Raw genomic sequence first — 27,551 nt, forward strand, 5'->3', positions numbered from 1 at the left:
CACCCTTTAGTGTCCTATTCCATCCTGGACACTTGCCTTGCTCACCCCCCACCTAGTGGCTTTAGGGGTGAATTGCCCAGGAAGGGGTAAGGGAAGAAATATTTGTATTTGAGAAGTTAGAATTTGCGAAATGCCTAAGAAAGTTGTGCTAAGCAACATGCATTTAATTTAAGGAAGTTATCATTGTATCTGCCTAGTACATGAGCCATTGTGGCTCTGTGTAACAGAGCGCAGGGGCAGGGCTTTTTAGTCAGCCATGCCACACTGACCTGCAGTGCGCTCTTGAACAGCCACATCATCTGCTGCTCCATCTGCACTGTAGAAATGGTAGTTGAGAGAGTCAGGGTCTGTCTACCTACCTATCTACCTGTGAAAGTACTTTGTAAGTCGTAAAGGCCTTTATAAAAGCTATAGCTGGGGATCCCTGGGTGGCTCAGCGATTTAGCGCCTGCCTTTGGCCCAGGGTGCAATCCTGGAGTCCCGGGATCTAGAACCACATTGGGCTCCTGGCATGGAGCATGCTTCTCCCTCCTCCTGGGTCTCTGCCCCCCTCTCTCTCTCTCTATGTCTATCATAAATAAATAAATCTTAAAAAAATAAAATAAAAAATAAAAGCTATAGCTAATCTCAATTTTTTGCTTCCTCCTGTAGAAGTCAGACAACTTTGAGTGTTACAAACAATATTTCAACTTCTTTTTCTCACTGGCCTTAACTGGATTTGTGGTTGTTTCTATGTTGATAAAAATCACCTGGAAATGCTCTCCTATCTTGTCATTGCTTTTCTTCACTTCCAAGTCGCAATATCCCCTCCAGTTTGTTTAGATTGTCCCCTTATCTTGCATAATTTCCTCATAGTAAAGTTTCAAACATACACAAAGGTAGAAAGATGAATACAGTGAACCTTCATATACTTTTCACCTAGATTTAACAATTGTCAAGTTTTTGCCATATTTATTTTATCTGGGTTTTTTGCCTCTCTTTTTTTTCCTGAATTTAAAAATTTTTTTTTTTTTTTTATTTAGGATAGTCACAGAGAGAGAGAGAGGCAGAGACACAGGCAGAGGGAGAAGCAGGCTCCATGCACCGGGAGCCCGATGTGGGATTCGATCCCGGTTCTCCAGGATCGCGCCCTGGGCCAAAGGCAGGCGCTAAACCGCTGCGCCACCCAGGGATCCCTTTTTCCTGAATTTTTAAGACAAATCTCACCCTACATACCTCTAAAAAATATGCATTTCTAAAAGATGGGGTTGTTTTCTCTTAATAACCACAATGCTCACTCTTAACAAAATAGATCATTCCTTGCTATCATCTAACTTCAGTCCATAATCAGATTTCCTTGATTGTGTCAAATATCTTTTTATCTCCCCCACAAAATTCTTACCAATTACAAAGGGAAAATAGTAACTTTATTTTTTTAATTTTTTAAATTTTATTTCAGTTAATTGACATATAATGTATTAATTAGTTTCAGAGGTAGAGGTCAGTGACTCATCAGTCTTATGTAATACCCAGTGCTCATTCCATCACATGTCCTCCTTAATGCCCATCACTCAGTTACCACATCCCCTACTACCCTCCATCAACCCTCAGTTTGTTTCCTATGATTAAGAGTCTCTTGGGCAGCCCGGGTGGCTCAGCGGTTTAGCGCCTCCTTCAGCCCAGGGCGTGATCCTGGAGACCGGGAATCGAGTCCCACGTCAGGCTCCATGCATGGAGCCTGCTTCTCACTCTGCCTGTGTCTCTGCCTCTCTCGCTCTGTGTGTGTCTCTCATGAACAAATAAATAAAATCTTAAAAATAATAATAATAATCTTTTAAAAAAAAAAAGAGTCTCTTATGGTTTTTCTCCCTCTCTGATTTTGTCTTGTTTTAGAAAATAGTAGCTTTATAGTGGAGAAACCTGTAAGGCACCGTGATAGTCAAGTGCTCAAAGTATAACATGGACATTTTGATATCATGTGTTTCCTCATAAGATATACTGAGCAGCACAGCATTATTTACTTCAGTGATGTTCCAGTCACAAAAAGCATTACCTGTACTTAAATTGGAGAAAACATCAGAAAAACCTAATTGAGGGACATTCTATAAATGAAAGTGACCAGTACTCTTCAAAATGTCATGGTCATGAAAGACTTAAACTGTCTCAGATTGGAAGAAACTAAGGACACATGACAACTAAGTGAAATGTGGGATGTTGGATTAGATCCTGGAACAGAAGAAGGATATTATTTGGCCAATTGGCTTGATTTGAAGATGATCTATAGATTAGTTAATAGCATTGTATTATTAATACTAATTTTCTGGTTTTGATAATTGTGTTGTGGCCACAGATGGTGTTAACATTTGGGGAAGCCAGGTGAGGGACATATGGGAAATGTGTACTATTTTTGAAAGTCTAAAATTATTTCAAAATAAAATATTGGGTCTATTAAAGGATGGTTTATACAGGGGCACCTGGCTGGCTCAGTAGGTAGAGCATGCAACTTGATTCCAGGGTTGTGAGTTCAAACCCCACATTCAGTATAAAACTTACTTAAAAAAAAAAGGAGGGGGGGAATGGTTTATACAAATCAAGACCCAAGCACAGGGGCAGCCCGGGTGGCTCAGCAGTTTAGCGCCGCCTTCAGCCCAGGGCCTGATCCTGGAGACCCAGGATCGAGTCCCACGTCGGGCTCCCTGCATGGAGCCTGCTTCTCCCTCTGCCTGCGTCTCTCTCTCTCATGAATAAATAAATAAAATATTAAAAAAAAAAAAGACCCAAGCACATTATAATTAGTTTGTTACATTTTAGGGACTAGCATCATTAATTTTAACCTGTTAATTTAATATCACTTTTAGTAGAAACTAGATTACCTGACTACTTTATTCCTTTTTTTTTCCTCTCACCTTCAGCCATGTCTTCTGTTGAGATTTTGAAACTCCTGAACTAATACTGCAGATTCCTGACCTAATATTCTGATTTCTTACTCCATTTTCCTGGAGACTCTGGCTTGGGGGGCAGTTGTCTCCAAGTGCCTCCAGTAAGTTGCGGGCCATTGTTTTCATCTTCACACTGCAGCTCCCCAGCTAAAGATCTCCGATGACCGGCTCACTGTAGTTGGAGAGAAGGGCTATTCCATGGTCCGGGCTTCTCATGGAGTACGGAAAGGCTCCTGGTACTTTGAAATCACAGTGGATGAGATGCCGCCAGACACCGCTGCCAGACTGGGTTGGTCCCAGCCGTTAGGTGAGTGGAAGCTGTTGTGCGGCCATCGCAGCTGGTGGAGAGGTATAGACCATCTGGCTGAGCTTCATGACTTTTCAGCTTATTGGGCAGAAAATTCACTTCCTGAAGGATTGGGTGGTTTGCAATTTTGTAAAACTGACCAAAAAATATAATGAAAGGAGAATTTTTTTGTCAGCAAACCAGATTTGATTTGCAGTCTTTTGACTTCCTGTAAATTTCTTAATCGGAACAGGTAACCTTCAAGCTCCCTTAGGTTATGATAAATTTAGCTATTCATGGCGAAGCAAAAAAGGAACCAAGTTCCACCAGTCGATTGGCAAACACTACTCTTCTGGCTATGGACAGGGAGACGTGCTGGGATTCTATATCAATCTTCCTGAAGACACAGAGACAGCCAAGTCACTGCCCGATACTTACAAAGATAAGGTGAGTTTGTCCTCCTCAGAGATTTCTCAGGGTTTGAAGATCTGTGGCAGCTAACAAATGCCTGCAATTGCGGCCTGGGTGTTCTCTTGTAATGCTGACCTACCATTCACGTTTTTCTGACATTTCGCTATGAAAGTTTTTAGATACAACAAAGTTGAAAGAATTTTAAAGTCATTGTCCGAATACCCATCACCTAGATTCTACCATGAGCCTATTATTTGCTCATTCCTCCACCTACCCACCCATCTGTCCGTCCATCTTGTTTTAATATACTTCAGAGAGGTATAGCCATCAATATACCTCACTCCTGCCCACGTACTTCAGGATACATGTCAATAGCTAGAGTGCAACCTTGATTTAGCTTTTTCTTTTGATATAAAACTTACCTAAAATGAAATGTACAGATTTTAAGTATAAATTCACTGAGTTTTGAGTTTGGCCCAAATCCCTAAGAAGACATTAGAATCTTATCACCCCAAGAAGTTCCCTCATGCTCTTTCCCAGTCAGTCCTAACTCCCATCCCTTAGAGAGCCAACCACCATCTAGAAATTTTTTTCCCCTATCATAATCCTATACGTTTTAATTGTTCTTAAACTTAAGTGAATTGAGCCATGTACTATGTAGGCTTTGTATCTGGCTTTTATTGTTTGACATAATGCTTTGGAGATTCATTTATGTTTTTGCATGTATCTGTCGCTTGTTTCCTTCTGTTGTGGAGTAGTGTTGCATTGTATGAATACACGCAGTGGATTTATCCATTTTCCTATTTTTTCCAGCTTTATTGAGATATAACTGATATACAACTATCCATTTTCCTATTTTTAAAAAATTTTAAGATTCCAATATAAATAACATACAGTATTTGTTTCAAGTGCACGATGTAGTGATTCAACAATTCTGTGTATTAGTGCTTATCATGATAAGTGTACTTTTAATCCCCTTCACTTATTTCACGCATCCCTCCCACCTACCTCCCTCTAGTAACCACCAATTTGTTCTGTCTTGTTGAGTCTGGGTTTTTTTGTTTGTTGTGTTTCTTAAATTCCACATATGAATGAAATCATATGATATTTGTCTTTCTCTGACTGACTTATTTCACTTAGCATTATACTGTCTAGCTCCATCTATGTTGTTACAAATAGTAGCAAGATTTTGTTCTTTTTTTATGGCTGAGTAATATCCTATTTTGTATACACCACATCTTTATCCATTCCTCTATAGGTAAGTAATTGGGTTGCTCCCATAATTTGGCTGTTGTAAATAATGCTCAATAAAGATAGAGATGCATATATCTTTTTGAATTAGTATTTTTTGTTCTTTGGGTAAATACCCAGTAATGGAATTACTAGATAAGATAACTCCATTTTCCTGTGGATAGACACTTGGGCTATTTCAGGCTTGCGGGTGTTAGGAATAAAAGTGACTAGAACTTTCTTATACAGATGTTTTTGTAAACATGTTTTTGTTTCTTTTGGGTCAGCAGCTAGAAATGCAATTACTGGGCCGTAAGGTAGTTATGTATTTAGTTTTTTTTTTTTTAATTTTTTTTTCTTTATTTATGATAGTCACACAGAGAGAGAGAGAGAGAGAGAGAGAGAGAGGGGCAGAGACACAGGCAGAGGGAGAAGCAGGCTCCATGCCGGGAGCCCGACGTGGGATTCGATCCCGGGTCTCCAGGATCGCGCCCTGGGCCAAAGGCAGGCGCCAAACCACTGCGCCACCCAGGGATCCCTATTTAGTTTTAGAAGCAGTTACCAGACTCTTTCCACTCCCAGCTACAATGTGTGGTAATTGTAGTTGCTTCATATCGTTCTCAGCATTTGTTGTCTATCAACTTAATTTTAGCCATTTTGGTGGCTCCTAGTCTGTGACTTATTTATGTCTTAATGGTGTCTTCTGATGAAATGGAAGTTTTTAATTTAAGAAATCTATCGGGATCCCTGGGTGCGCAGCGGTTTGGCGCCTGCCTTTGGCCCAGGGCACGATCCTGGAGACTCAGGATCGAATCCCACATCAGGCTCCCGGTGCATGGAGCCTGCTTCTCCTTCTGCCTGTGTCTCTGCCTCTCTCTCTCTCTCTCTGTGTGACTATCATAAATAAAATTTAAAAAAGAAAAAAGAAAAAAAAATCTATCAAATTTTTCTTTTACATTTAAATTGCTTTCTATGAGTTAATAATTCTTTGCCTACTTTCCACTCATGAAGGTATTCTTCCATGTTTTCCTTTGAAAACATGGTTTTAGCTTTTACATTTAGGTCTCTGATCCACCTTGAATTACTCTTTGTGTATGGTATGAAGTGTAGGGATCAAAGTTAATTTTTTCTTCCATATGCATGGATATCCAATTATCCTAACCCCATTTTTTGAAGACTTTTATGCTTATTTCTTTGTTGCCCTTTGTGAAAATCAGATGATTTTACAAGTGGAAAGTAGAGTTTGTTCTTGAGCTCTCTATCCCATTGATCTATTTGTTGACCTTTATGCCAGTACCACACTGTCTTGATTATTGTAGTTTTAGAGTAAGTCTTCAAATTATGTAGTATCGGTCCTTTTTGCTTCCTTATTTTTGTCTGGTGTGGGTTTGTGTGTGTGTATGTATTTTAATTTTGAAATACTAATATATGCCTAGACTTTCTAGAAGGATACAAGAACACTGGAAAGAGGTTGTTTTTGGGAAAGCAAAACTTGCGTGTTGAGTGACATGGTGAGAGGGAGAGAGACTCTTCTTTTTTTTTTTTTTTATTTATGATAGTCACAGAGAGAGAGAAAGAGAGACAGAGACATAGGCAGAGGGAGAAGCAGGCTCCATGCACCGGGAGCCCGATGTGGGATTCGATCCCGGATCTCCAGTATTGCGCCCTGGGCCAAAGGCAGGCGCCAAACCGCTGCACCACCCAGAGATCCCGAGACTCTTCATTTTATGTTCTTGTAAAATCTCTTGATTTTTTTTTTTTTTTACTGTGTTTATGTGCTAAGAAATTCAAAATAAAAAATAATAATAATTTCATACATTTTCCTGGGAATAAGTATTAATTAGGCTCTTGGGAACCAGCAAGGAAGGGGTGAACTGGAAACCTATAGGAGAATCAGAACTAGGATTAAAGGAAGTGGCTCTCAAAAATGTTTTTATAGAATAGGAGATTGTAGGCTCAGTAAACTTGTTATTTCACTGAGATTATCGAGGGAAAAAAGAACTATGAATTAATTTTAGTTTAATGGGTATTTTTGTTGTGGTGAAAGTATATATGTGTATGTATGTGTTTTTTCACAAATCTTAGTAAATAAAGGTCTTTTTTGAAAATGTTTAACAAGTATGTGCCATCCAGTAGTTTTTAAGATGCATGTAGTTGTTTAAAATCTAGCAAAGCTAAACCCCACATAGATTTTTAATTTTTGTTGCAAAGCCCAAGGGATGCATGCTGTTTGTGTGAATCTGGCTTTTTCTTTTTATCTTTTTTTTTTTTTTTTTTTTTAATTTCATGATGATGTAGCTCATGCTTCAATGTTCCTTTTTTCTTTTCTTTCTTGATTTTCAAGGCTTTGATAAAGTTCAAGAGTTATTTGTATTTTGAGGAAAAAGACTTTGTGGATAAAGCAGAGAAGAGCCTAAAGCAGACTCCCCATAGTGAGGTGAGTCATGGTCATAAAAATGTCAGAACTAGAAGACTTTGAAGATTGGGACCAATCTCCTAATTATAAAAGTGAGGTAAATGAAGCCTGAAGGGGCATCAGAGCAAGCTCCCACTCCTGCCTACTGTGTTTGTGCTCTTCCTGTGGTACCATGCTGTTACTATAAAAGGGATCATCAGGGCTCTTTAGGGCCAGTCTATAGAGAAAAAGGTAAAAACAGCAGCCTACTGGGGAAATCTGCAAGAGATTGAGGAAGCAAGTCAGAGATATTTCTTCTTCTCAGAGGAAGGGTCAGGTTCAAAGGAAGGAACACTGGAATAGGAGAGGATCTTGCTGTGACCCAAAGGCAGCAGGAGCTGTCATGGTTCATTCAGTGTCCTCTAGAACTTTCCCTACTTCCTGTTCCAAGGTTGATGGAAACACATCTGCCCAAAGTCCTAGCATAAATAAAGGCTGGCACGACTGGACCCAGCCGCAAGGGCTGAAATTAGAAGGAGAAGGGGTGGAAGAAAATTTTAAGCTGGAAACATTTTTCCATAAAAATGTTGTGAAGCTGCCTGGGACAGTAATAGAAGCAAATGTAGGAGAAAATAAAGTAGGGTTCCAGTAGTTTTTTTTTGTTTTGTTTTGTTTTGTTTTTCCAGTTGTTTCTAGGGAGAAAATAATAAAGGAAAACAACTAATAGATCTAAGGATAATCCAGCCTGGGAGAAGATCACTCATGCTGGGAGGAACAGGCAGAGAAGGTTGCTTCAGAAAGAAGAGCCTTTTCTGAAGTCCATAGATAGTGGATGAGAGAAAATATTCGGAATAATTTCAAAAGGGAAAGGACAAAAAATGAGGATTCAGAGATTTAGAAGATCTGAAGAGATTTTCAAAGGAGAAATACAGAAGTGAGAATCTGATGTAAGGGAAGGGGACAAATAAGCTTAAAAGGGTATGGTTCCAGGGAATTGGTGGAAGACCAAATTATTTTTTTTTTAAGATTGTATTTATTCATGAGAGACACAGAGAAAGAGAGGCAGAGACACAGGCAGAGGAGAGGGAGAAGCAGGCTCCATGCAGGGAGCCTGGTGTGGGACTCGATCCCAGGACTCAAGGATCACGCCCTGGGCCGAAGGCAGGGCGCTAAACCACTGAGCCACCCGGGGATCCCCTCGAAGACCAAATTACTCTCTAGAAATATGTGATGAATAATAGGAAAACAGATTGATATAAGTAACATAAGAATTCAGAAAGCAAAAAAACCTGAGGACTGACTAGAATAGTGCATGTGAATATGCTCTGAAAAATCTAAAGTCCTGTATAAAGATGTTGGTGCACAAGCTATATGCTGGTCTTGGAAGACCTTACTACCAGCATGGTGAGCACTTCTAAAGGGTTCTCCAAGTGAGTTGTTTTTCAGTTCTGTGGTTAAATTCTGAAGTAAAACCATGGTTTTTGTTTCAGATAATATTTTATAAAAACGGTGTCAATCAAGGTGTGGCCTACAAAGATATTTTTGAGGGGGTTTATTTTCCAGCCATCTCACTGTATAAGAGTTGCACGGTATGTATCATCTGTTCATCCTGTGAACAGGACTTGAGGGAAATAGATGAATGGTTGTGTTGGAAGAGCTATTGATGTGAGTTCTAGAATAGCCTAAGAGTGAAAGGAGAATGTGTTCCTACTGTTACTCTTTGTTCCAAAAATAGTTGGGTGTTTTAGGAAGTATTTGCTTGGATAGATAAAAGATTGTGCGGTTAGTGTGTCCCATACTTTTCCTTTGAATGTACTATGTGGTAAATATTATTGTTCCATGTAAAACAGAGGAGGTACATAGGTACAGAAGTCAACTTGGTGTTATAAGTCATGATAATCCACTACCGTTGGTTAGTAACTGTTGCTTATACTGTGTTGTGTTTTTTGTTTTTTTAATATGATCCAGTATGAAAGGGACTCTCATCAGATCCTGTTAGGTTTTTGTTGTTGTTTTAAATGGTTTAAAAGGGTAATGTCTGGAAGTTTCCATGTATTTTTAGTCTGTCAGTAACCACCATTTAAATAGAATAAGGAAATCTTTAGGTTGTAAACAGAAATCATCAAGTCTATTTACCTAATTTTTGACGAACATCAGGATGTTGACCACTTTTAGCAGTGTGAATCTATGTCATTCGTTCCGCTTGTGCCCCGAATGTCATAGCTACATTTAAAAAGTTCCCATGTCACGTTCAACTTGTTCACTGTTTTCTTCTGTGCTTTCATGTCTGCTCGAATTGAACTCCCCCAGGTTTCCATTAACTTTGGACCATGTTTCAAGTATCCTCCAAAGGATCTCACTTACCGCCCCGTGAGTAACATTCACGATACATCCTCCTATCTCTGTTTCTTCTTGTTGTAGCTATTCTCATCGCCTCATTTCTGTTTCTTGTTCCCCCCACAGATGAGTGACATGGGCTGGGGCGCTGTGGTAGAACATACTCTGGCTGATGTCTTGTATCATGTGGAAACAGAGGTGGATGGGAGACGGAGTCCACCATGGGAACCCTGACCAGATCCCTCTTCTTTGCAGACGTGGACTTTCTGGGGAATAAATTGGGGAGGGGGCCTGTTTTTGTTTTTTTAACTGTTGCAAACGTTCTCCCAAAGATACTACGGAACACAGCCTCTGCTGTTAGCAAGTTAAAAGTGTGGGTGAGACTGGGAAAGACTGCCTGCCCTTCAGCACTCTCTCCACTTCCGGTGACTGCTTCTATGTTGTGTGCCATATGCCAACAACTGCTGACCCTAGGATCCCATACACTCCCTGTGAAACTGGTGCTGTACCATGTATCCCACCACCTGGGACTTGTTATCTTACTGTATTTTCTAAGGAGTGAATAATCTTGTTCAAGTAGCTAACTTATTTAAAAAGGCATTTCCTTTAGTGGCATTGACTTCATCCCATCTGATTTCCAAGGAAATGGTCTGTTTCTGAGAACAGCTGATTTCAGTGACTGTACATTCCAGACCTAAAAGGTCTTTCCTTTTGGTGTGGGTTTTTATTCATTTTGAAATATTTTTGAACACTGGGGTCTCTGAAACTACTAGGTCTCTAGAACTATAATTGTAAAAAGAACTTGCTTGCAGCTTTAACAATTAGAAACTCTTCCCAAATAAAACTTGTCTTCAAGTGTGTGTGGCACTTTGCTTCCCTTTCACATTGGGTTCCTCTTGTGACAGTGGTAGGGAATGTGGGCAGTTTGAGGCTAGAATTGGGGGAGACAGGCACATTGCTGACTCTATCCCAAACCCTCTTGCTTCCATTCTTTCCACCCACTCTCTTTATCCTTGAAATCAGACTCCTGAGGTGAACAAGAGCTTAAAAAGTTTAATGAGGTTACCTGGGTGGCTCAGTCAGTTAAGCAGCTGACCCTTGATTTTAGCTCATGATCTCAGGGTCCTGGAATAGAGCCCTCCATCAGGCTCTGGGCTCAGCAGGGAGTCTGCTTGGGGATTCTCTCCTTTCCTCCCTCTGCCATCCCTCTGTCCCCCACTGCTTGAGTGTGCCCACTCTCTCTCTCAAATAATAAATAAATCTTTAAAAAAATAAACAATAAGGGTTAATGGTCTCCCTCCAACTCTTCCCATTGAACATGTATGTTAATATGTAGAGATTGTTTTCAGAATAGGTGATAATAAAAGGGCAGTGTTCAGAATACTACAAGCTGGAATGTAAGAATGAGGGCCCCCTCCCCCTCCCTGCCAGGCAGCCCAGCCCCAGTGGCTCAGCGGTTTAGCGCCACCTTCAGCCCAGGGCATGATCCTGGAGACCCAGGATCGAGTCCCGCTATCAGGCTCCCAGCATGGAGCCTGCTTCTCCCTCTGCCTATGTGTTTGCTTCTCTCTCTGTCTCTCATGAGTAAATAAATAAAATCTTAAAGAAAAAACAAAAAACGAATGAGCCCTCCCTTGAGATCCTTTTATGGCTTCCCTGTCCCCGTTTTTAATACGTCAGCCTCCCAGGATTACTCCAGAGACTTCCCTGCCTCTAGCCTTCCATCTAGGTAAATAGAGGGGTTCACCGCAAGGTGGGGAATGTGTTGCCATATTTCCTGCGTGTTGAAGAAGTCTCTCAAATCTCTAGTGACTATTGGTATCCTTAACACAGTAGCTTTGACTAATATATTTGTCTCCTAACAAACCAGCCTGGCTGTTTGTTTTGGCCATTCCACATCTCTTCACAGAAGACCTAACAGAGTTAGTATGATCGTAGGCTAAAGACACCTATTCATTCATGGCTGGTCTTAAAGGGCAGACTTGGTTATAAAGCTGGATGACCAGAGTTTGAAGAACTCTTAAAAGAGAAATGAGGGAGGGTAGTATCCTTTAGAGGAAGCTGGAGGTAATTTTTTTTTTTAAGATTTTATTTATTTATTTGAGAGAGCAAGATAGAACAAGCACGAGTGGAGGGGAGGCACAGAGGGAGAAGAAGAAGTAGACTCCTCACTGAGCAAGGAGCCCAAAGCAGGACTCAACCCCAGGACCCCGGGATCATGACCTGAACAGAAGGCAGATGTTTAACGGACTGAGCCAGCCAGGCGCCCCTGGAGGTAAATTCTTCGTAATATAATTTACCACATGTTATTTGTACACCCACTCTCCATTTAAATGATAAAATTTTGTACATTATATTTTCATAAATTAAGTTACAGAAGTAATGATTTTACCTGTTTATAATTCATATTCAAAGTGCTTGTGTGTTTTGAGAAAGTTCATTTGAAGGGCTCACAGAATACCCACTCTTCACATAGACTTCCATAAAATGGTCTCGGCAAGCAGGTTGTCACTAACAACTTACTTTATTCCAACATAAAATTAAACAAGTGGAAAAATAACTCCCAGTCCCCTCAAAGACACAGTTGCATGGTTTGAAGAAGGCAATTTAAAATCAAGATCACAACTATGATGTGTGGTGAAGTCCCATTTCTTTGCTTTCAGCATGTTCTTTTTTAAAACCAGAGTGTAGCTTCACACAACTTTAAACAAGTAATCATTTTCTCTGAGCTGAGAATGGATGATAATTCTGTATTTAGATATTTCTAATTCTAGAAATACTTCTACAACTATCATCCTCTCTCACTCTGAAGTGCCCCCAGGTAGATAACAATAATTTGATCTATGCTAAAAAGAGATCACTCTAAGAAACAGAATAAATAATAAATACTTTTCTCAGATGTAAAGTTTCAGTAGCTCAATAAATACCAGCATTCCCACTCTTGCTGAGCTGTTTAACAAATAAGCTGGAGCTCTGTTTCCAAATGCTTTAAATCATCAATGCCATTGAAACCAGAATAGAAAAGCTTCAAGTGGTGATGGCTGGGTTTTCATCGTGCTTATACACATTAACAAAGTAATCCCGCCCCAGTTTATATTTTTAAAGCATAAATTCTCTGAATCTTGGGTGCTTTGCTATCACTATATATCACCTCTTTCAACCATCTCTTGAAATTGTAAAACACTGACCTGTTAAAGGAGAGAAAGTGGCCACCCTGAGCCAGGCTAGAAGCTGATGTAAGCAGCTCTGAATTAAAGACTCCCCTTTTTGGGTTTCAGTGTTCACTCAAGGAAAAACAATTAAATTTGTTTCTGTTCAACATTATCATTCATTCTCATATTTGTCTTATCTTTTATTTAGGTAAATAAAAATCCTCAGTCATGACCCTCTTCCAGTGCTCATCAATCAGCTACCAGTTCTAGAGTTCTTTTAAGAATTAATTTTGGCTTGTGCTTATCATGGAAATTAAACCTTTATGAAAGATTCTGGTAACATTCTAAATAATTGAGTAACTTATGTGCCCAGTAGTTTTTCCTTCTAATGAGCTAGTCCTAGAAGGACTCCTTTAGCATGAAGTTGCAATTTATTAGAATGATTTTTTTTTTAAGAGAATTTTTCAACAGGTACAGACTGAAGTTTTTGTGTTAGTTATAATTCTTTATTCTGACTGGTGCTCATGGCAGAAGTAGGAGAACTAGTTTAATTAGTTTTATTTATTTATTTATTTTCAATCAGGAAAACGTAGACTACATTTCTAGAAGTCACCTGCTGCTGTGGGGAGTTGCTTGGTCTTTGGTGCAGCTCACTACCTATCTGGTAGAGGAGCAGAGGGTTGCTAGAGTACCTTTTATAAAACCCAGCTGTGTCCACAAACACTGCCTGCAGGGAAGAGGAGTTCATGAGCCCATAAAGTATGAGGTCCCAATCCCTGTATTTAGTGCCCTCTGCACCCTGTATCAGCTAGTAGCATTTTAAAGATGCTCTTAAATAGACATGTAAGGGCCAGAAAGAAACTTTAAAAATATGCTGGGGCCCTTGACCTTCATTTCACAGCTAATCATTGAAGCTATAAAGCTCTTAAAAGCCTTGCCCTCATTTTCTTGGTCCTAAAATTTTACCAATCGGAGTCCCAGTATCATACTCTATAAATACACTCCCACCTCATTTCTCAGTCCCCAGATGAAGATCTTAAACAGACTTGTAGGCTTCTGGCAGGGATCTTCCTGACAAGCATGCAAGCCAGTGTAGCTAGGAACAGTTGGGAGCAGCAGGCTGGTCCTTAACATCTGGCTTCAGGAGCAGGGCTGGACTCCAGGTGCTTGCGCAGGTGGTTGGCAAAATCCACCTGAGTCTGTGATAAGACCTGGTTGATGATGGTCTTTGGCAGCCATCCCTAGAGTAGAAAATTAGAAGAATTTGGCCATCTTGTGGGTGATGTTCGGCTGTAGAAACCTCTGTACCCTATCACAAACATGGGTTACTTAGGGCTTGGTCTTCAGCTCTGTTTATAGATGCGACCTTAGAGTTGACCAGGAGGACTGCATCCCTACCCTGCTGTCCTGACAGTGTAAGAAGCACAGAACTACTCTCTTCCCAGGTGTGTGACTCTGAGCTAGCAACCATATCTTTTGGGGCCTAAGTTTCCTTCTTTCCACATTGATAACTGAAGAGTTGAAATTTAATAGAGGTAAAATGGAGCTATTGTAGGCTTTTGAGGTGATGGAACAGTAGGCCATAACTCGAGCCTCTTCCCTCCGACAATCTGCATTTTGAATGCAAGAGGATTTTCCCTCTTCCTTGTGGGACAATGTAGGAGGGCCAAAGCCAGTTTTTCTCCCCACCACCCACCCACTGAGCCACCCTGTGCTCCTCACCTTGAGGTCAATGCTGAGCAGCCAAGTGAGTTTGGTCTTTGAGGGACTTTGAGCCAGGGGATGGAGCACCATGCACGTGGGACCATGCTCACCTCTGGCAAGTGAAGAGAAATCAAGTCAGGAGAACCATGCAGAATTCTTATGCTGCCAACTTAATATTAGCTATGCTTCTCTATTACCTTGTCTTTTCTAAGTCTCAGAAATATTATTTGCCAAGGGTGATATTTAACAGTTGGCGTGGTTACCAGCTCATCAGAACAAATGCCAAATGGAGCTGGAGCCTGGAGGCCTCCTGTGGTGCCTTTTAGTTGCTGAACACCAGAGAAAGGGTCCAGGGTAGTGGCTGGGGCCCTGGGAAACTGAGGCAACAGCTGTGTTCTAAGTGGTATGGATTACATTTTAATCGACAGTATGTTCGGTCATACCTGAGCATACCAGCTAAACCTCAGCCTTGCCTCATGTTTTAGAAAATTACTAAGGTGTTTAAGCTCTCTTGGAAGGTCAGGACAAACTGGCTATGTAAGTAGGGCCAAACTTGTCTTCCTTCCCTACTATGGAAAAAGAATACTTCTGTGTAAAAGCAAGCTGAAGGAAGAGACCAAGGACTGGTTTCTTGGAGCTGAGGATTCATCACACACCTGATGGGTGCATGCCCACAAGCCTGTGTTAGGGAAGAGAGGTTTTGAGGGACGGCCAGTATTACCTGATGACACCTTTCTGCTCAGGCATCTCCCCGAAATGTGTGGCCATGCCAGCCAACACACAGGTGGAGCCTCGGCGCTTGGCACAGCGCACACTCACAAAGTCCCGGGGCCCCACCAGGTTTCCTGCTGATTCTGCAGCCAGCTCATGGGTGATGACTGTATCTTTTCCAATCTTCTGCAGGACCTACCAAGCCACAGGGAGCCAGAATCACTACTCAGCCAGTGCTGGGTCTAAGGCACTACCCACAGCTTGCGGCCTCTGTGGCACACCTTGCAGACTGAGTTCCTGTGGCTTTCTGCCACTCACACCCAGACTCTCCTTACCTTGACCTCCTTGACATTCGGGTTCCACTCTCCCATTGTTTCCATGCGTTCCACAAGCTCTTCATAAAGCCTCTCCATGGGCTGGTCCACCACCACCTCCAAACGGAATACCTTGCCCACATCTGGGACCACCTTACTGAGTACTTTGTCCCCATTTGCCTATCAGGGAGAAAAAATTAACCTCAGGATAAAGGTTAGAAAAAAGTATTCCTAGCTTAAGGCACACAGGCAAGGCAGGCAACAGGTAGGGAAGTGGCACACACAGCTCCAAGCTAAGCCCTAAGAAGCCTAGCATTACTTCTGATGAAAACAGTTGCTAATCTTTCCTGCCACAAGCCTCGTGCATCTGCCGGAGCTTTAACAAGCAACCTGCCTGCTCCTGGACCCTTTTTTCTTGGTGGTAAATGCTGTTGGGTGTGGGTAAGTCCAACTGTAGAGGCCCCTACTCGACCTCAGAAGCACAAAGTTCTGAACGAGACAAACCTGGGAGTGGGAAAGTCTGCTCCACCACCACCTAATTACATACACAGCATGCCAGGTGGGATCTTAAAGACATGTTCAGTCCAGTACCTTGCCTTATAGCAGAAGGATGTAGGCCCAGAGACCCTTAGCCTAAGGGCATTGCTGGACCTACACCCCAGATTTCCTGACCCCAAACCAGTGGTCTGCTAACTCAGAACTTGGAGAAAGGGAGGGTTTACCTAAACTTTAGGCAACAGGCAGCATGGAAGCTTTTGGGTGAAGTACAGCCACAAGAGACTCAATGGAGCCAGTGGCCTTGAACATGTGCCTGTTACTGGTTCCCATTCAGGATGCGGTGCTCAGGAGCCAGGAAACTCAGAAGGCCTCGGGGTCCAGCCCTGTTGTGGCTGAGCTCAGATCAGCCCTGCAAGCTCAGCTGTGAGGACGGCTGAACAGCAGCAGCACTGGGCCTTGGTACTGGCTCTTCTGACCAGCGTGGTGAGGCCTCCAATGCATGCAGGACCGTCACTGTGTGGTCCCTGGCAAACTAGGTGTACAATGTGTTTGGAGGGTAACTGAGGATCCAGGTGACAGTGTTTCTAGAACACCAGTCTCCAGGATGTCTGTGATGGGCAAAAGGAGTATCTGAGGATGTATTCTTGGAAAAGGAGAATTTTCAAATTAAAACTAGCACTTGGCAAATGAGGCAGGAATTCTGAGGCCTTGAGGACAGCAGAGGAACAGTGAGGAACGTGGGTTCCTCCAGGCCCACCCTTACCTGCTGGCTCTCCTTCTTCCAGCCTTCCTGATTGCTGAGGATGCCCAGGGCCTTCTGCATGGCTTCCTCTCCCTGCCGGATATAGGCCAGCTCCTGGTCGCTGTAGAGGGTTTCTTCCAGCCGAGAACCTAGATACACAGCCAAGGAGAGCCCAAGTTTGCCTCTGTTTCCCTGGCCTCCCTCCGACTTCCATCCCTTGGAATCTGGGTCTGCTCTTTCCCTTGAAGAGCCAAGACGAAAGCCATGGGGTCAGGCTCACAGGCAAAGTTAGACACACAGCTGCAGCTGACAGGGGTCTGGCCTTCAGGAACTCCAGTCCCATCTTCTCAAAGTAAGTGAGTGAGGCCAGCTTAGGGTTAGGGGGAGGCGGGGGTGGTGGGAGGGAACCAGAGCAGCACGCACGAGCTCGAGCTCGCACCACTGGCACAAGTCCAGAAGCCTGGGCTTACCAAGCAGAGAGCTCCGACGCTGAACCTGGTTAATCCACGCACCTGGGGTTGGGCCCCCCAGCGCCCTCCGGTTCAGCTCCTGGCCGATGGCCAGCATAGCCTGGTGCCTCAGCCCTGTGGAGAGCAGAGGAAATGGTTGCTTAGGATAGCAAAATACCCCTAGAGGGCGACCAATCCACCGCTTCACCTTGCCACAGATGAGGAGAGGGAGGTGACTTGCTCAGGAACACAGATCCCTAGTGGGGACCGGAACCAGAGCCAGGCCATCTCCCAGTCCAGGGCTGTTACTCTGTGCCAGGCTGCCTCCTGGGCCCAGAGTCTACCTTCCATCTGGGTGGACCAGGCCTGGTCCTGCCTGGAGGCAGGAGCTGTACCAGAGCCCAGGGAAGTTTCCTTCTTGAAAGAGAAGCTTTGTTCAACCAGAAAAAATCTGCTGCCGAAGGAGAATTGAAGACCCCCATCCCCTGTAGTCTGTGTATTTGTCAGCAGCCGGGGGTCTTTGCATGAGTAATTGCTTTGTGTGCCGCTGGGTCAGAGCGAGCTGGTCTTATTGATCTGGTGACAACAGGCCCACTGCTGGTACAAGTCTTCCAAGCATGGCTTCCATCTGAATGGAAGCCAGTTCAATCCAGTGTAACTGGAAAGCACTCGAGATTGGTTTGTGTGCCATTCAGTGACCACAGAGGATTGACTCTGATGACCTGGAATCTTGATGAGCACCACAAAATCAGGCTTCGGTAACTGGTTCTGCCTCCCCATGGTACAATAATAAGACTTCCAGCTGCACCCACTTTCTCTCTTTCCTCTGCTCTTCTCTGGGTTCCCTCTCCCGTCTTTTTCTCCCCACCCCGTCCCTGCGCATGTCTCAGGCTTGCCCACACGGCCCGCTGGAAGTCAAGGCTCACGCCCACTGCATGCACCGAGGCTGAGACTTTCCTGGTAGCCTCCGTGCCAATCTAGGCAAAGTCAGGACGAGCTCAAGAAAAGGTGGGGCCCCAGAGAGGAGGGCAGCAGTGACAGGATCCTGAAGGGACACAGGTATCTAAGCATCCAGCCCAGCTGTTCACATGGGGAGCTCCAGAAGGGAAGCGACTGGTGCAGTTGCACATGGGATCAGCGCCTGAGGGGCCTGCTCCCCAGTCCCGCACAACCACGCGGCCTGAGCACCCGCAGCCCCTCCCCCAGTCCAGGGACCTCACCCTTCATGTTGCGCACGTGTCTGTAGGAGCTCCCTGCACACAGCTTAAACGTGGCTAGAAGCATGGTTTAAGGCAGTGGGGGACAGGCAGGGGAGCGGTGCTGTGGCCACTGGGGCTCTTGCCTCTGCTCTCCAGGTGGCTTCTTCCCTCCTGGCCCGAGCCCAGCAGGGTCTGCCTCTGGGTCCTGCAGCTGTGGCTGGGACCAGCCCGTGTTCCTGTCTTAAATGCTCCCCGGCTGAAGGCTGTGCTTTATCATCCGGAGATAAAGTCATCACTGGCTCTGCAGAGGAAGGGGTCAAGGATAGAGGGATTGCCTCACAGTGTGGCTCTGGCCATGTGCGGGTTGCCTGGGGGAGGCCGGTGCACAGAAGGGAGCTGGGAGATTGGTGCCAGACTCCAGTGGATGGAGGGGGGGAAGCTGCTGAGGCTAAGGCAGTTTGGAACAAAGCCTACACCATGCAACTGTGCTTTTCAAATCTCATGTGGGGGTGCTGTTTAATATGCAAATTTCTGAGAGGTGTCTGGGTGATTCTGTGGGTTAAGCATCTGCCCTGGCTCAGGTTATGATCCCAGGGTCCTTAGATTGAGCCCTATATGGGATTAGGGGGCCGCTTTCTCCCCCTCCCTCTGCCTGCCACTACCCCTGCTTGTTCTCTCTCTGTGTCACATAAATAAATAAAATCTTTAAAATAAATAAATAGGGCAGCCCCAGTGGCTCAGTGGTTTAGCGCCACCTTCAGGCCAAGGCATGATCCTCGAGACCCAGGGATTGAGCCCCACATCAGGCACCCTGCATGGAGCCTGCTTCTCCCTCTGCCTTTCTCTCTGTGTCTGTCATAAATAAATAAATAAAATCTTTATTAAAAATAAATAAATAAATAAATAATAAAATGCAGATTTCTGGCCCCCCAGCCTTAGAAACTCTAGATTTAACAGGTCTAGAATTGAGGCTTTAAAACTCGTATTAAAAAAAGTTTTCAAAAAAAAAAAAAAATTCCAGGTGGTTGCCATGTGAATTGCATGCTACTCTTTGAGAAACATTGTCCTGGTCTCTGATGAAATCTTTTCCTTTTAAGATTGAACTTGAGGTTGCGTTTAAGCTGGATTCACCGGACAAGAGTATCAGGAGTCCAGAGGATCACACTAGTGATCCTTGGGAGAGCGTTCTGGGTCCTATCACTGCTGCCCCAGGGGTAGGGAGGGCAGGCCTAAAGAGCAGGGAGCAGTAACAGGTCCCCACTGGCTCTTGCTGCCTCCCTCACCGCAGAAAGGATGGAAGGGACAGGACCTGCTCAGAGCAGAGCCGGTGCCCAGAGCCCATGCAGAAGAGTGAGTCCCACACCCTCGTCGGCCCATCAGGCCCCATGAGGAGTAGGGAGGAGGGTCCAGCAATCCAGAGGCTCTTGTCCTGGGCTCCTGTCTGAGCAGTGGCTGCCTGGAGGCCCACCAGCTCATTTCTCGAGGCCCACTGTGGGCCCTCTTCCTCTGGGAAGGAAGCCTTCCTCCACCATCCCAACCTTCTGGAATGGCTTATTCCTCTGACACACACCCTCACTTGTCACACCACCAGATGGGTGCATCACGTCGGCCCGACTTGTATAATGGTTTGTGTGTTTGCTTGTCTCTTCCATTGGACTGTTTCTCCCCGAAGCGGGTGCCTTGCCCGCTTCTCCTCAACACCTGCACCCCGGCCCGCACTCAGCTCCAGGCGGGGAGGGCACAGAGCAGGCTCTCGCTCCTCTGTTGGGTGACGGGGTGGGGGGGTGCAGGGGCGGGGCCGAGAGGTCTTTGGCTTAGGAAACATGCCTGCAGGCTTTGAGCCCTTGCAGAGTGGCAGGGAAGGGGAGAGGCCTTGGCCTCCAGGTCTCCAGCCCGCGTGAAGGTTGCGGTGGTGGGGGTGGAGGCTTGACGTTCAGGGCTGGAAGGGAAGGTGCGGAGGGCGGACTGGGAGGCCGGGGACCAGCACCCCCGCTCCTCCGGGCGTGTACACGTGCGCCCTCCCGCACATGCGCCTCCGCGGCGGCGAAGCGGAACCGGCCGCGGGTTATTCCCGGGCAGGCCGCGCAGATAATGCTCAAGGCCCGGCTGCTGCCGTCCTGCGGGGGAGGGAGGCGGTGAGGGCCGGGAGCCAGGGGCAGCCGGGCTGGGGAGGTCGCAGGGCCAAAGCGCACAGCTGTTGCTGATGTCAGAGGCGGCCACTGACTGCAGGAGGGGTGCTGGTGACCTCCCCCAAGGCCGGGCCCTCGTCTTCCTTCCTCACGGTTTCCAGGACCGGTGACCGGTTAACCCTCACTGTCCCTCTGAGCAGTGAGGTGCAGGAGACGGGACTGTCATCTGCTGGGGCCCCGGAAGTCCTCTGTATCTGTATCTGGCTTGGCTTCCCGAGGAGGGCAGGCCCGGGGAGGAGACCGTGCGCAGGCGGTGCGGGGGCGGGCGGGAGGCCGGGGCGCGGGGCGAGGCAGGGCTGGGCGCGCCGGGTCGCTGCGGCTCTGCGTGCGGGGGCCGCCAACCGTGTGGAGTCTGCAGGGACCAGGATGCGACACCTCCCGGCGCTCCGGGGAGGAAGGGACGGACGTTCGAGCTGAGTGTGGAAAGTGTGGGTAGGAGTTGCTGGGTTTGAGAAGGCGGGTGGGGTGCGGGGTGTTCCGGGGAGAGCGCGGGGCCAGCAGCCCCAGGAAGGAGGCACCGGTCGCAGGCGGGGAGGAGCGGCGGCGGGTGCGGGACCGCGGAGTCCCAGGGCGGGCGCCCGAAGATTCCTCGGCAGGGCAGGAGGCGGGCTCCCCGGGCCTGGGCAGGCGGGGCGGGGGCGCCGGACGGCAGGGGCAGGCAGCACAGAGCTCGCAGGTGTCACACCGGGTGTCACGTAGCGACGGGCTCCGGCCTATGCCCCCACCCACCCCACCCCCGGCTGCCTCTTGCTTCGTGATTGCCAGCCGCTCCCTTCTTCCTTCTGAAATCCCTGATCTGTGAAATGGGGGTATGTTCTCCTTTCCTTTTCCCTTGTATGGCCCTCCCGAGGGGTGGTTATAAGGCTGCGAACAGGTGACCATACATCAGGAGCCCACGAGAGGAAGTCCAGACCTCTTAGCCCCACGTCTGGGCCCGCCAGTAGCTCACACCCTGGCTGTCTTCTCCAGTGCCCAGGTCCACGTGCAGCTCGCTCACAGCATCACCTCCCCTCAAGTCCTCCCTTCCTCCCACCTCACTCTGCTTCTTTGTTTCCTTTTCTTTTTCTTTGTTTCTTCTTTTTAAAGATTTTATTTATTTGTTCATGAGAGACACGGAGAGAAGGCAGAGACATAGGCAGAGGGAGAAGCAGGCTCCTCGCAGGGACTGGGATGGGGGACTCCATCCCGGGCCTCGGGGACCACGACCCGAGCCCAAGGCAGACGCTGAACCGCTGAGCCACCCAGGAGTCCTTCACTCTGCTTCTTTAACTAGAATTCAATACTTTTCCCTTTGGGCCACCTTGATAAATGTGTATCACAGTATCAGTAAGACTGCTGCCCGATCCGCCCCTCCCTCCCACACACCTCGTTTTATTTTTATTTTATTTTATTTTATTTTATTTTATTTTAATTTTATTTTATTTTATTAGAGAGAGAGAGAGAGAGAATGAGGGGGAGGGGCAGAGGGAGAAGGAGACTCCCTATTGAGCAAGGGGGCTGGCCAGGCACCCCTGAAAATACTTTTATTTTATTTTATTTTAAATATTTTATTTATTCATGAGAGACACAAAGAGACAGAGACACAGGCAGAGGGAGAAGCAGGTTCCCCGCAGGGAGCCTGTTGCAGGACTCAATCCCAGGACCCTGGGATCAGGTCCTGAGCCAAAGGCAGACGCTCAACCACTGAGCCAACCAGTGGCTCACTCAGTCAGTGGTGCCCCAAGACTATTATTTTAGAGCAGTTTTAGGTTCCCAGCAAAACTGAGAAGAAGGTAGAGATTTTTTTATACACCCCCTGCCCCCACACAGGCAAGTCCCCCTCTTTTACACGTCTGTAAGCTCGATAAAGACCTGTAAACTCCACTAGAACTTGGATCCTTTGCAAATTCTCAAATCCCCAGCGCTTAGCACAGTGGTAGTTAATTGATACTGAATCAATGTTTAATGGATGATTGGAAACATAGAACCTGGTACCTTGTAGATTCTCAGTAAGTACTGATTTTCTTCCATCTCTTAATGGTGGTCAACCTGGAAGTAAGGGCAGGTCCTGGGCTGCTTATAGGGTATATGCTTATTTAGGATCAAAAGAATGTGGTATTTCCCTCCCAAGGCACCATTGTGAGGCGGCAGCAGAAAGTCAGGGAAGTTTGACTCATTGGCCTTGAGGTAATTATGGATTACCTCCCTTTAGAATACGTTTTATGTCGTCAGTATCTTAATTTTTTTTTAAAGATTTTATTTATTGGAGAGGTGGGCGGGGGGTGGGGGTGACTGGGTGACGGGCACTGAGGGGGGCACTTGAGGGGATGAGCACTGGGTGTTATTCTATATGTTGGCAAATTGAACACCAATAAAAAATAAATTTATAATAAAAAATTATTTTATTTATTCATGAGAGACACAGAGAGAGGCAGAGACACAGGCAGAGAGAGAAGTAGGCTCCATGCAGGGAACCCGACATGGGACTCAATCCTGGGACTCCAGGATCACGCCCTGAGCCAAAGGCAGATGCTCAACCGCTGAGCCACACAGGTGTCCCAGGATCTTAATTTTTAATCCGAGTTAGCCAACATTATTTCAGAAGGTATCCTTATTTGTACAAAGGAGACTGTTAAGTGTCAGTTCATCAAGGGAATGAAGTCGATGCCAAGAGTCTGGCACATGTCAGGGATTCAGATGATAGTAGCTGACAGCTGGACACTCCTTCTGGGCCAGGCATGATTCTAAGCTCTTTATGCATATTAGCTCACTTTATCTTTATAGCCACCAACCAAGGAGTTGGTGCTATTGTTGTGCCGATTTTACAGATGAGGAATTAGAGGCATTGTGCTAAGCAGCTTGACTAAACTCAGACAGCTATGAAGAAGCCAGGCAGTCTAGTCTGTGCTTTTGGTTACATAACTTAACCTTTAAAAATTTCGTGTTTCTGGGGGCACCTCGGTGCTGCAGTCAATAGAGTGCCCAACTCTTGATTTTGGCTCTGGTCATGATCTCAGGGTCTTGAGATCGAGCCCCAAGTTGGGCTCCATACTCAGTGGGGAGTCTGCTTGAGATTTTCTCTCCCTGTCCCTCTGCCCCTCCTGCTCTTGCATGCATGCACTCTCTAAAATAGGTAAATGAATCTTTAAAAAAAATCTCGTGTTTGTCTCTGGAAACCAGGGCCAAGAGTTGCCTCTCATAAGCTATCATACCTGGGATATAGTAGTCATTCAACAAACTTGGAGCAATGAATGATTTATTCAAATTATATTTGGTCCCTTGCTCTCCCTTCACTCTCCATCTCCCACAGGTGAGCCAGGCTTTGGGTCTCCTTGCCCAGAGATTTGGGCAGGGAACACCAAACTTTCTGCCTTTTGGAATAGCCTAAACCAGAAGAGCAAACTGAAGGCGGGTAGGCTGAATTTTTCTTTTTAAGATTTTATTTATTCATGAGAGACAGAGACAGAGAGAGAGAGGCAGAAACATAGGCAGAGGGAGAAACAGGCTCCATGCAGGGAGCCTGACTGCAGGACTCGATCCCAGGACCCCGGGATCACTCCCTGAGCCAAAGGCAGATGCTCAACCGCTGAGCCACCCAGACGTCCCAGGTGGGCTGAATTTAACCCAGAAGGTTTTTTTTTTATTTTGCCTCTTTTGACCTGTACACTATTATAAGAAAATCTTTAATTCATTGCCAACATACACTAAAGTGACAGGAAACAGATCAGTGGTTGCCAGGGAGTGGGAAGGAGGGAGAAGTTAAATTCAATGGGGCAGGGTCATGGGCACCTAACTATATGTAATTAATTCATAGAGCTGTGTACTGAAAGAGGGGATTTTACTGAAAGTAAAATCTTAGAGATAAATTCTCAGGCCATCTGGATATTTAACCTTGAGATACACTGAGCCCTTGTTCTTTTTGTCCTTGCTACAGGCTAGCTGGCTGCCCAGAGCAGCAGCATCTGAGGCCGTTTCCTACCGCTGGGTCCAGCTAAGTGGCAGCTATAAAGTCTCTTGCTCTCCATGGTGGGGGGGGAGGGGAGGCGCAGAAGGATGATCCAGGGGGCACTGGAGGGTGATCTGCAAGATGGGAGTAGGGGGCTGCTGTTGAAAGGAAAACAAGTTGAAGAGTATATTCTTTCCTTCCAACAACCTTGACAAGTCCTCCCCTACTCCCAAAGTCCATGTTTCTCTGGGATGCTCTTCCACACATTTTTTTACACCATGTATCTCCATTCCTTACACCTGAAGGGCTGTGGTCTGCAGTGAAGGCTGCCCCACAGTAAGAGCCTGTCTCCACATTCAGCATAAGGATCTTGGGCAGCCCCAGTGGCTCAGTGGTTTAGCGCCACCTTCAGTCCAGGGTGTGATCCTGGAGACCTGGGATGGAGTCCCAGGTAGGGCTCCCTGCATGGAGCCTGCTTCTCCCTCTGCCTGTGTCTCTGCCCCTCTCTCTCATGAATAAATAAATTTTACAAACAAAAAAAAAAGCATAAGGATCTCTACTAATTACTCCTGTTGGCTGCTTGGTGGGTCCAGTTGTCATGTTCAGTCTCACTGGCAAAAACCTGGCATCTCTTGGATTTAATTTACAGTTGACTTTTTGTTTTTTGTACAGTTGACTCTTGAACAACATGTTTGAATTATGCAAGTACACTTATAAGTGGTTATTTTGATAAATCTAATATAGTACTGTAAATGTATTTTCTCTTATGACTTTTTTATTTCAGAAAGAGGGAGAGGGGAGGGAAAGGGAGAAAGAATCCTCAAACAGATTCCTTTCTGAGCTCGGGCACCCAACACAGCGCTCAGTCCCAGCATGGGGTTAGATGGCAGGACCTGAGATCATGACCTGAGTCAAAACCAAGAGCCAGCCACTTAACTGGCTGAGTCACCCAGGCACCCCCTTGTGTGATTTTTTACTAACATTTTCTCTAGCCTACTTTATTGCAAGAATACAGTATATAATACATATAATATACAAAATATGTTAATCAGGGGATCCCTGGGTAGCTCAGCGGTTTAGCGCCTGCCTTTGGCCCAAGGGGCAATCCTGGAGTCCCGGGATCGAGTCCCACGTCGGTCTCCCGGCATGGAGCCTGCCTCTCCCTCTGCCTGTGTCCCTGCCTCTATGTCTATCATAAATAAATAAAATCTTAAAAAAATATGTTAATCAAGTGTTTGTTATTCATAAGGCCTCCAGTCAACAGTAGGCTCTTAATAGTTAATTTTTTGGGGAGTCAGGAGTTACATGGGGATTTTTGACTGTGTACAGGAGGGTGTGTTCCTAACCCCTGTATTGTTTAAGGGTCACCTTTAGGAATCAACTGCATTGGTAGAGCATGTGTGCATGTGAGCTTTTATCACAGCTGATATTTCCTGCTCAGCTCACATTAACCCCAGTGACAGCTCAGACAACTCTCCTGCTACTCTTTCCTTGATTAACTGGCAGGGTTGGTTTTAGCTTAAAGCTGGAGGATTGTTTCAGCATTGGAGCATCAGCCTGCAACATCTACCACCAGGATGCCTTCTTTGTACCTCACAGGGAATCCTGGCTCCTAATAGGAAAAGTGGGATAGAGCTCATCTTGTAGCATGCCTTTTGAAAGGTGACAGATAACCCAGATAGGTATGTATGTATAACTTGCTTGGGAGAATAGGGGTATGGAACTGTTTGTTAACTATCTCCCTTCTAGTATTTTCTTGCCCAGTACAATTCCTGGGATTGGCTCTGGAGCTGTGCTGCCATGAATCTCCTGTATGGCTCCGAGACTACAGGTTGCCCAGTGCGTCTGCCTGAGCCTGCCAGCCTCTACTTTTGGGAGCAAAACGAGACCACTTTCCAGCCACCTTCAACTCTATGCAATACCTCTGGGATTCACCCTGATATGGCTTCCCTGAAAAACCCTGTACACTGGACAGTGTGAGACTATTTGGCTCTACTAAGTATCCAGGGCCAGGGCCTGTTAGCTTATCAGAGCTGGGGGAAGATTGTGATTTTATTTAATTTTTTAAAGATTTTATTTATTTATTTATTTATTTATTTATTTATTTATTTATTTGGGGGGGTGGAGAGGGAGAGAGAGAGAGAGAGAGAGAGAGGAGCGGGGTGGGGGGCAGAGGGAGAAGCAGACTCCCTGCTAAGCAGGGAGCCTAATGTGGGATCCCAAGACTCTAGGCAGATGCTCAACTGACTGAGCCACCCAGGTGCCTCAAGGCTGTGGTTTAAACAAGCTAAGAGCATGTAACATAAGATCAAGAGCCAAGGAAAGGGAAAAAGAACAGCTAAGAGAGAGAGAGATATGCTTTGAACTCAATTTTATCAGATTAAAGATGGACAGGAAAGGAGCTTTGGTAGATCATCCTTATTGGTTTCCCAAAAAAGCAGTGTCATGGGAAACCCTATTGGAAGAAACTTTGTTTTTAAGATTTTACTTATTTATTTGACAGAGAGGCAGAAAGAGAGATAAAGAGAGAGGTCACTAGCAGGGGGAGCTGCAGAGGAGAGGGAAAAGTAGACTCTCCTTGCTGAGCAGAGAGCCCCATGTGGGGCTCAATCCCTGGACTTGGGTATCATCACCCAAGCTGAAGGCAGATGCTTAACCAGCTGAACCACCCAGGTGCCCCTGAAGAAACTATTAAAGATAATGAAGTATGGGGATCCCTGGGTGGCGCAGCGGTTTGGTGCCTGCCTTTGGCCCAGGGCGTGATCCTGGAGACCCGGGATCGAATCCCACGTCGGGCTCCTGGTGCATGGAGCCTGCTTCTCCCTCTGCCTGTGTCTCTGCCTCTCTCTCTCTGTCTCTGTGTGACTATCATAAATAAATAAAAAATTTAAAAAAAAACATAATGAAGTATGAACTGAGGTGGAGTCTGAAATCTAACAGAAGAGTGTGCCAGCAATGGTCCAGGAGAAAAAGCACCAGCTTTCAGTATTTGCAAAAAAGGTTGGGCCAGGCAGAGCAGAGGGCAACCATTGTACTGAGCAGCCTGGAGACTGAGGAAGGAAGCAGGTAGTCCAGTTTCATCCTTTCAGTA

At 45.7% G+C, this 27,551-nt stretch overlaps 2 protein-coding genes and 1 long non-coding RNA gene across 11 annotated transcripts in view; 2 read left to right on the top strand and 1 right to left on the bottom strand.

Moving 5' to 3' along the window:
• The window catches only part of ASH2L (ASH2 like, histone lysine methyltransferase complex subunit), a 32,227-nt gene extending 21,790 nt beyond the window's left edge, over window positions 1-10,437 (top strand). For all 8 annotated transcript variants that reach the window (XM_077849159.1, XM_077849161.1, XM_077849160.1 and 5 more), the window contains 6 exons: window positions 3,058-3,225; window positions 3,458-3,651; window positions 7,190-7,282; window positions 8,731-8,829; window positions 9,551-9,610; window positions 9,704-10,437. In XM_077849159.1, coding sequence (XP_077705285.1) covers window positions 3,058-3,225; window positions 3,458-3,651; window positions 7,190-7,282; window positions 8,731-8,829; window positions 9,551-9,610; window positions 9,704-9,811 — 722 coding nt within the window. In that variant the 3' untranslated portion in view covers window positions 9,812-10,437. The remainder of the gene's footprint in view (window positions 1-3,057; window positions 3,226-3,457; window positions 3,652-7,189; window positions 7,283-8,730; window positions 8,830-9,550; window positions 9,611-9,703) is intronic.
• Window positions 10,438-12,082: 1,645 nt separating this feature from the next.
• On the bottom strand, window positions 12,083-18,588 carry STAR (steroidogenic acute regulatory protein). Its single transcript, XM_077849172.1, has 7 exons — window positions 18,368-18,588; window positions 17,169-17,282; window positions 16,720-16,847; window positions 15,480-15,638; window positions 15,155-15,339; window positions 14,452-14,545; window positions 12,083-13,970 (listed from the first exon to the last, which is right to left on the bottom strand). The coding sequence occupies exons 1-7, from the start codon at window positions 18,429-18,431 to the stop codon at window positions 13,857-13,859; spliced, it is 858 nt and encodes a 285-aa protein (XP_077705298.1). The 5' UTR covers window positions 18,432-18,588; the 3' UTR covers window positions 12,083-13,856.
• A 2,224-nt stretch (window positions 18,589-20,812) lies between these two features.
• LOC144284553 (uncharacterized) lies at window positions 20,813-25,687 on the top strand. Of its 2 annotated transcripts, none has more exons than XR_013352978.1 (2): window positions 20,813-20,967; window positions 23,825-25,687. It is a non-coding gene; the product is annotated as an uncharacterized LOC144284553 (long non-coding RNA). The 2 variants fall into 2 exon arrangements; XR_013352977.1 differs by having other exon boundaries at window positions 20,813-20,963.
• The last annotated feature ends 1,864 nt before the right edge of the window (window positions 25,688-27,551 follow it).

This window comes from Canis aureus, chromosome 15, assembly GCF_053574225.1.
Source record: "Canis aureus isolate CA01 chromosome 15, VMU_Caureus_v.1.0, whole genome shotgun sequence".
NCBI lineage: Eukaryota > Metazoa > Chordata > Mammalia > Carnivora > Canidae > Canis > Canis aureus.

Coding starts and splice junctions, on each gene's coding strand:
- STAR (XM_077849172.1), bottom strand. CDS start 18,431: ATGCTTCTAGCCACGTTTAAGCTGTGTGCAGGGAGCTCCTACAGACAC. Junction 16,848..17,168: donor GCGTCGGAGCTCTCTGCTTG/GTAAGCCCAGGC, acceptor CTGTGTATCTAG/GTTCTCGGCTGGAAGAAACC. Junction 14,546..15,154: donor GAGCAGAAAGGTGTCATCAG/GTAATACTGGCC, acceptor TTCACTTGCCAG/AGGTGAGCATGGTCCCACGT.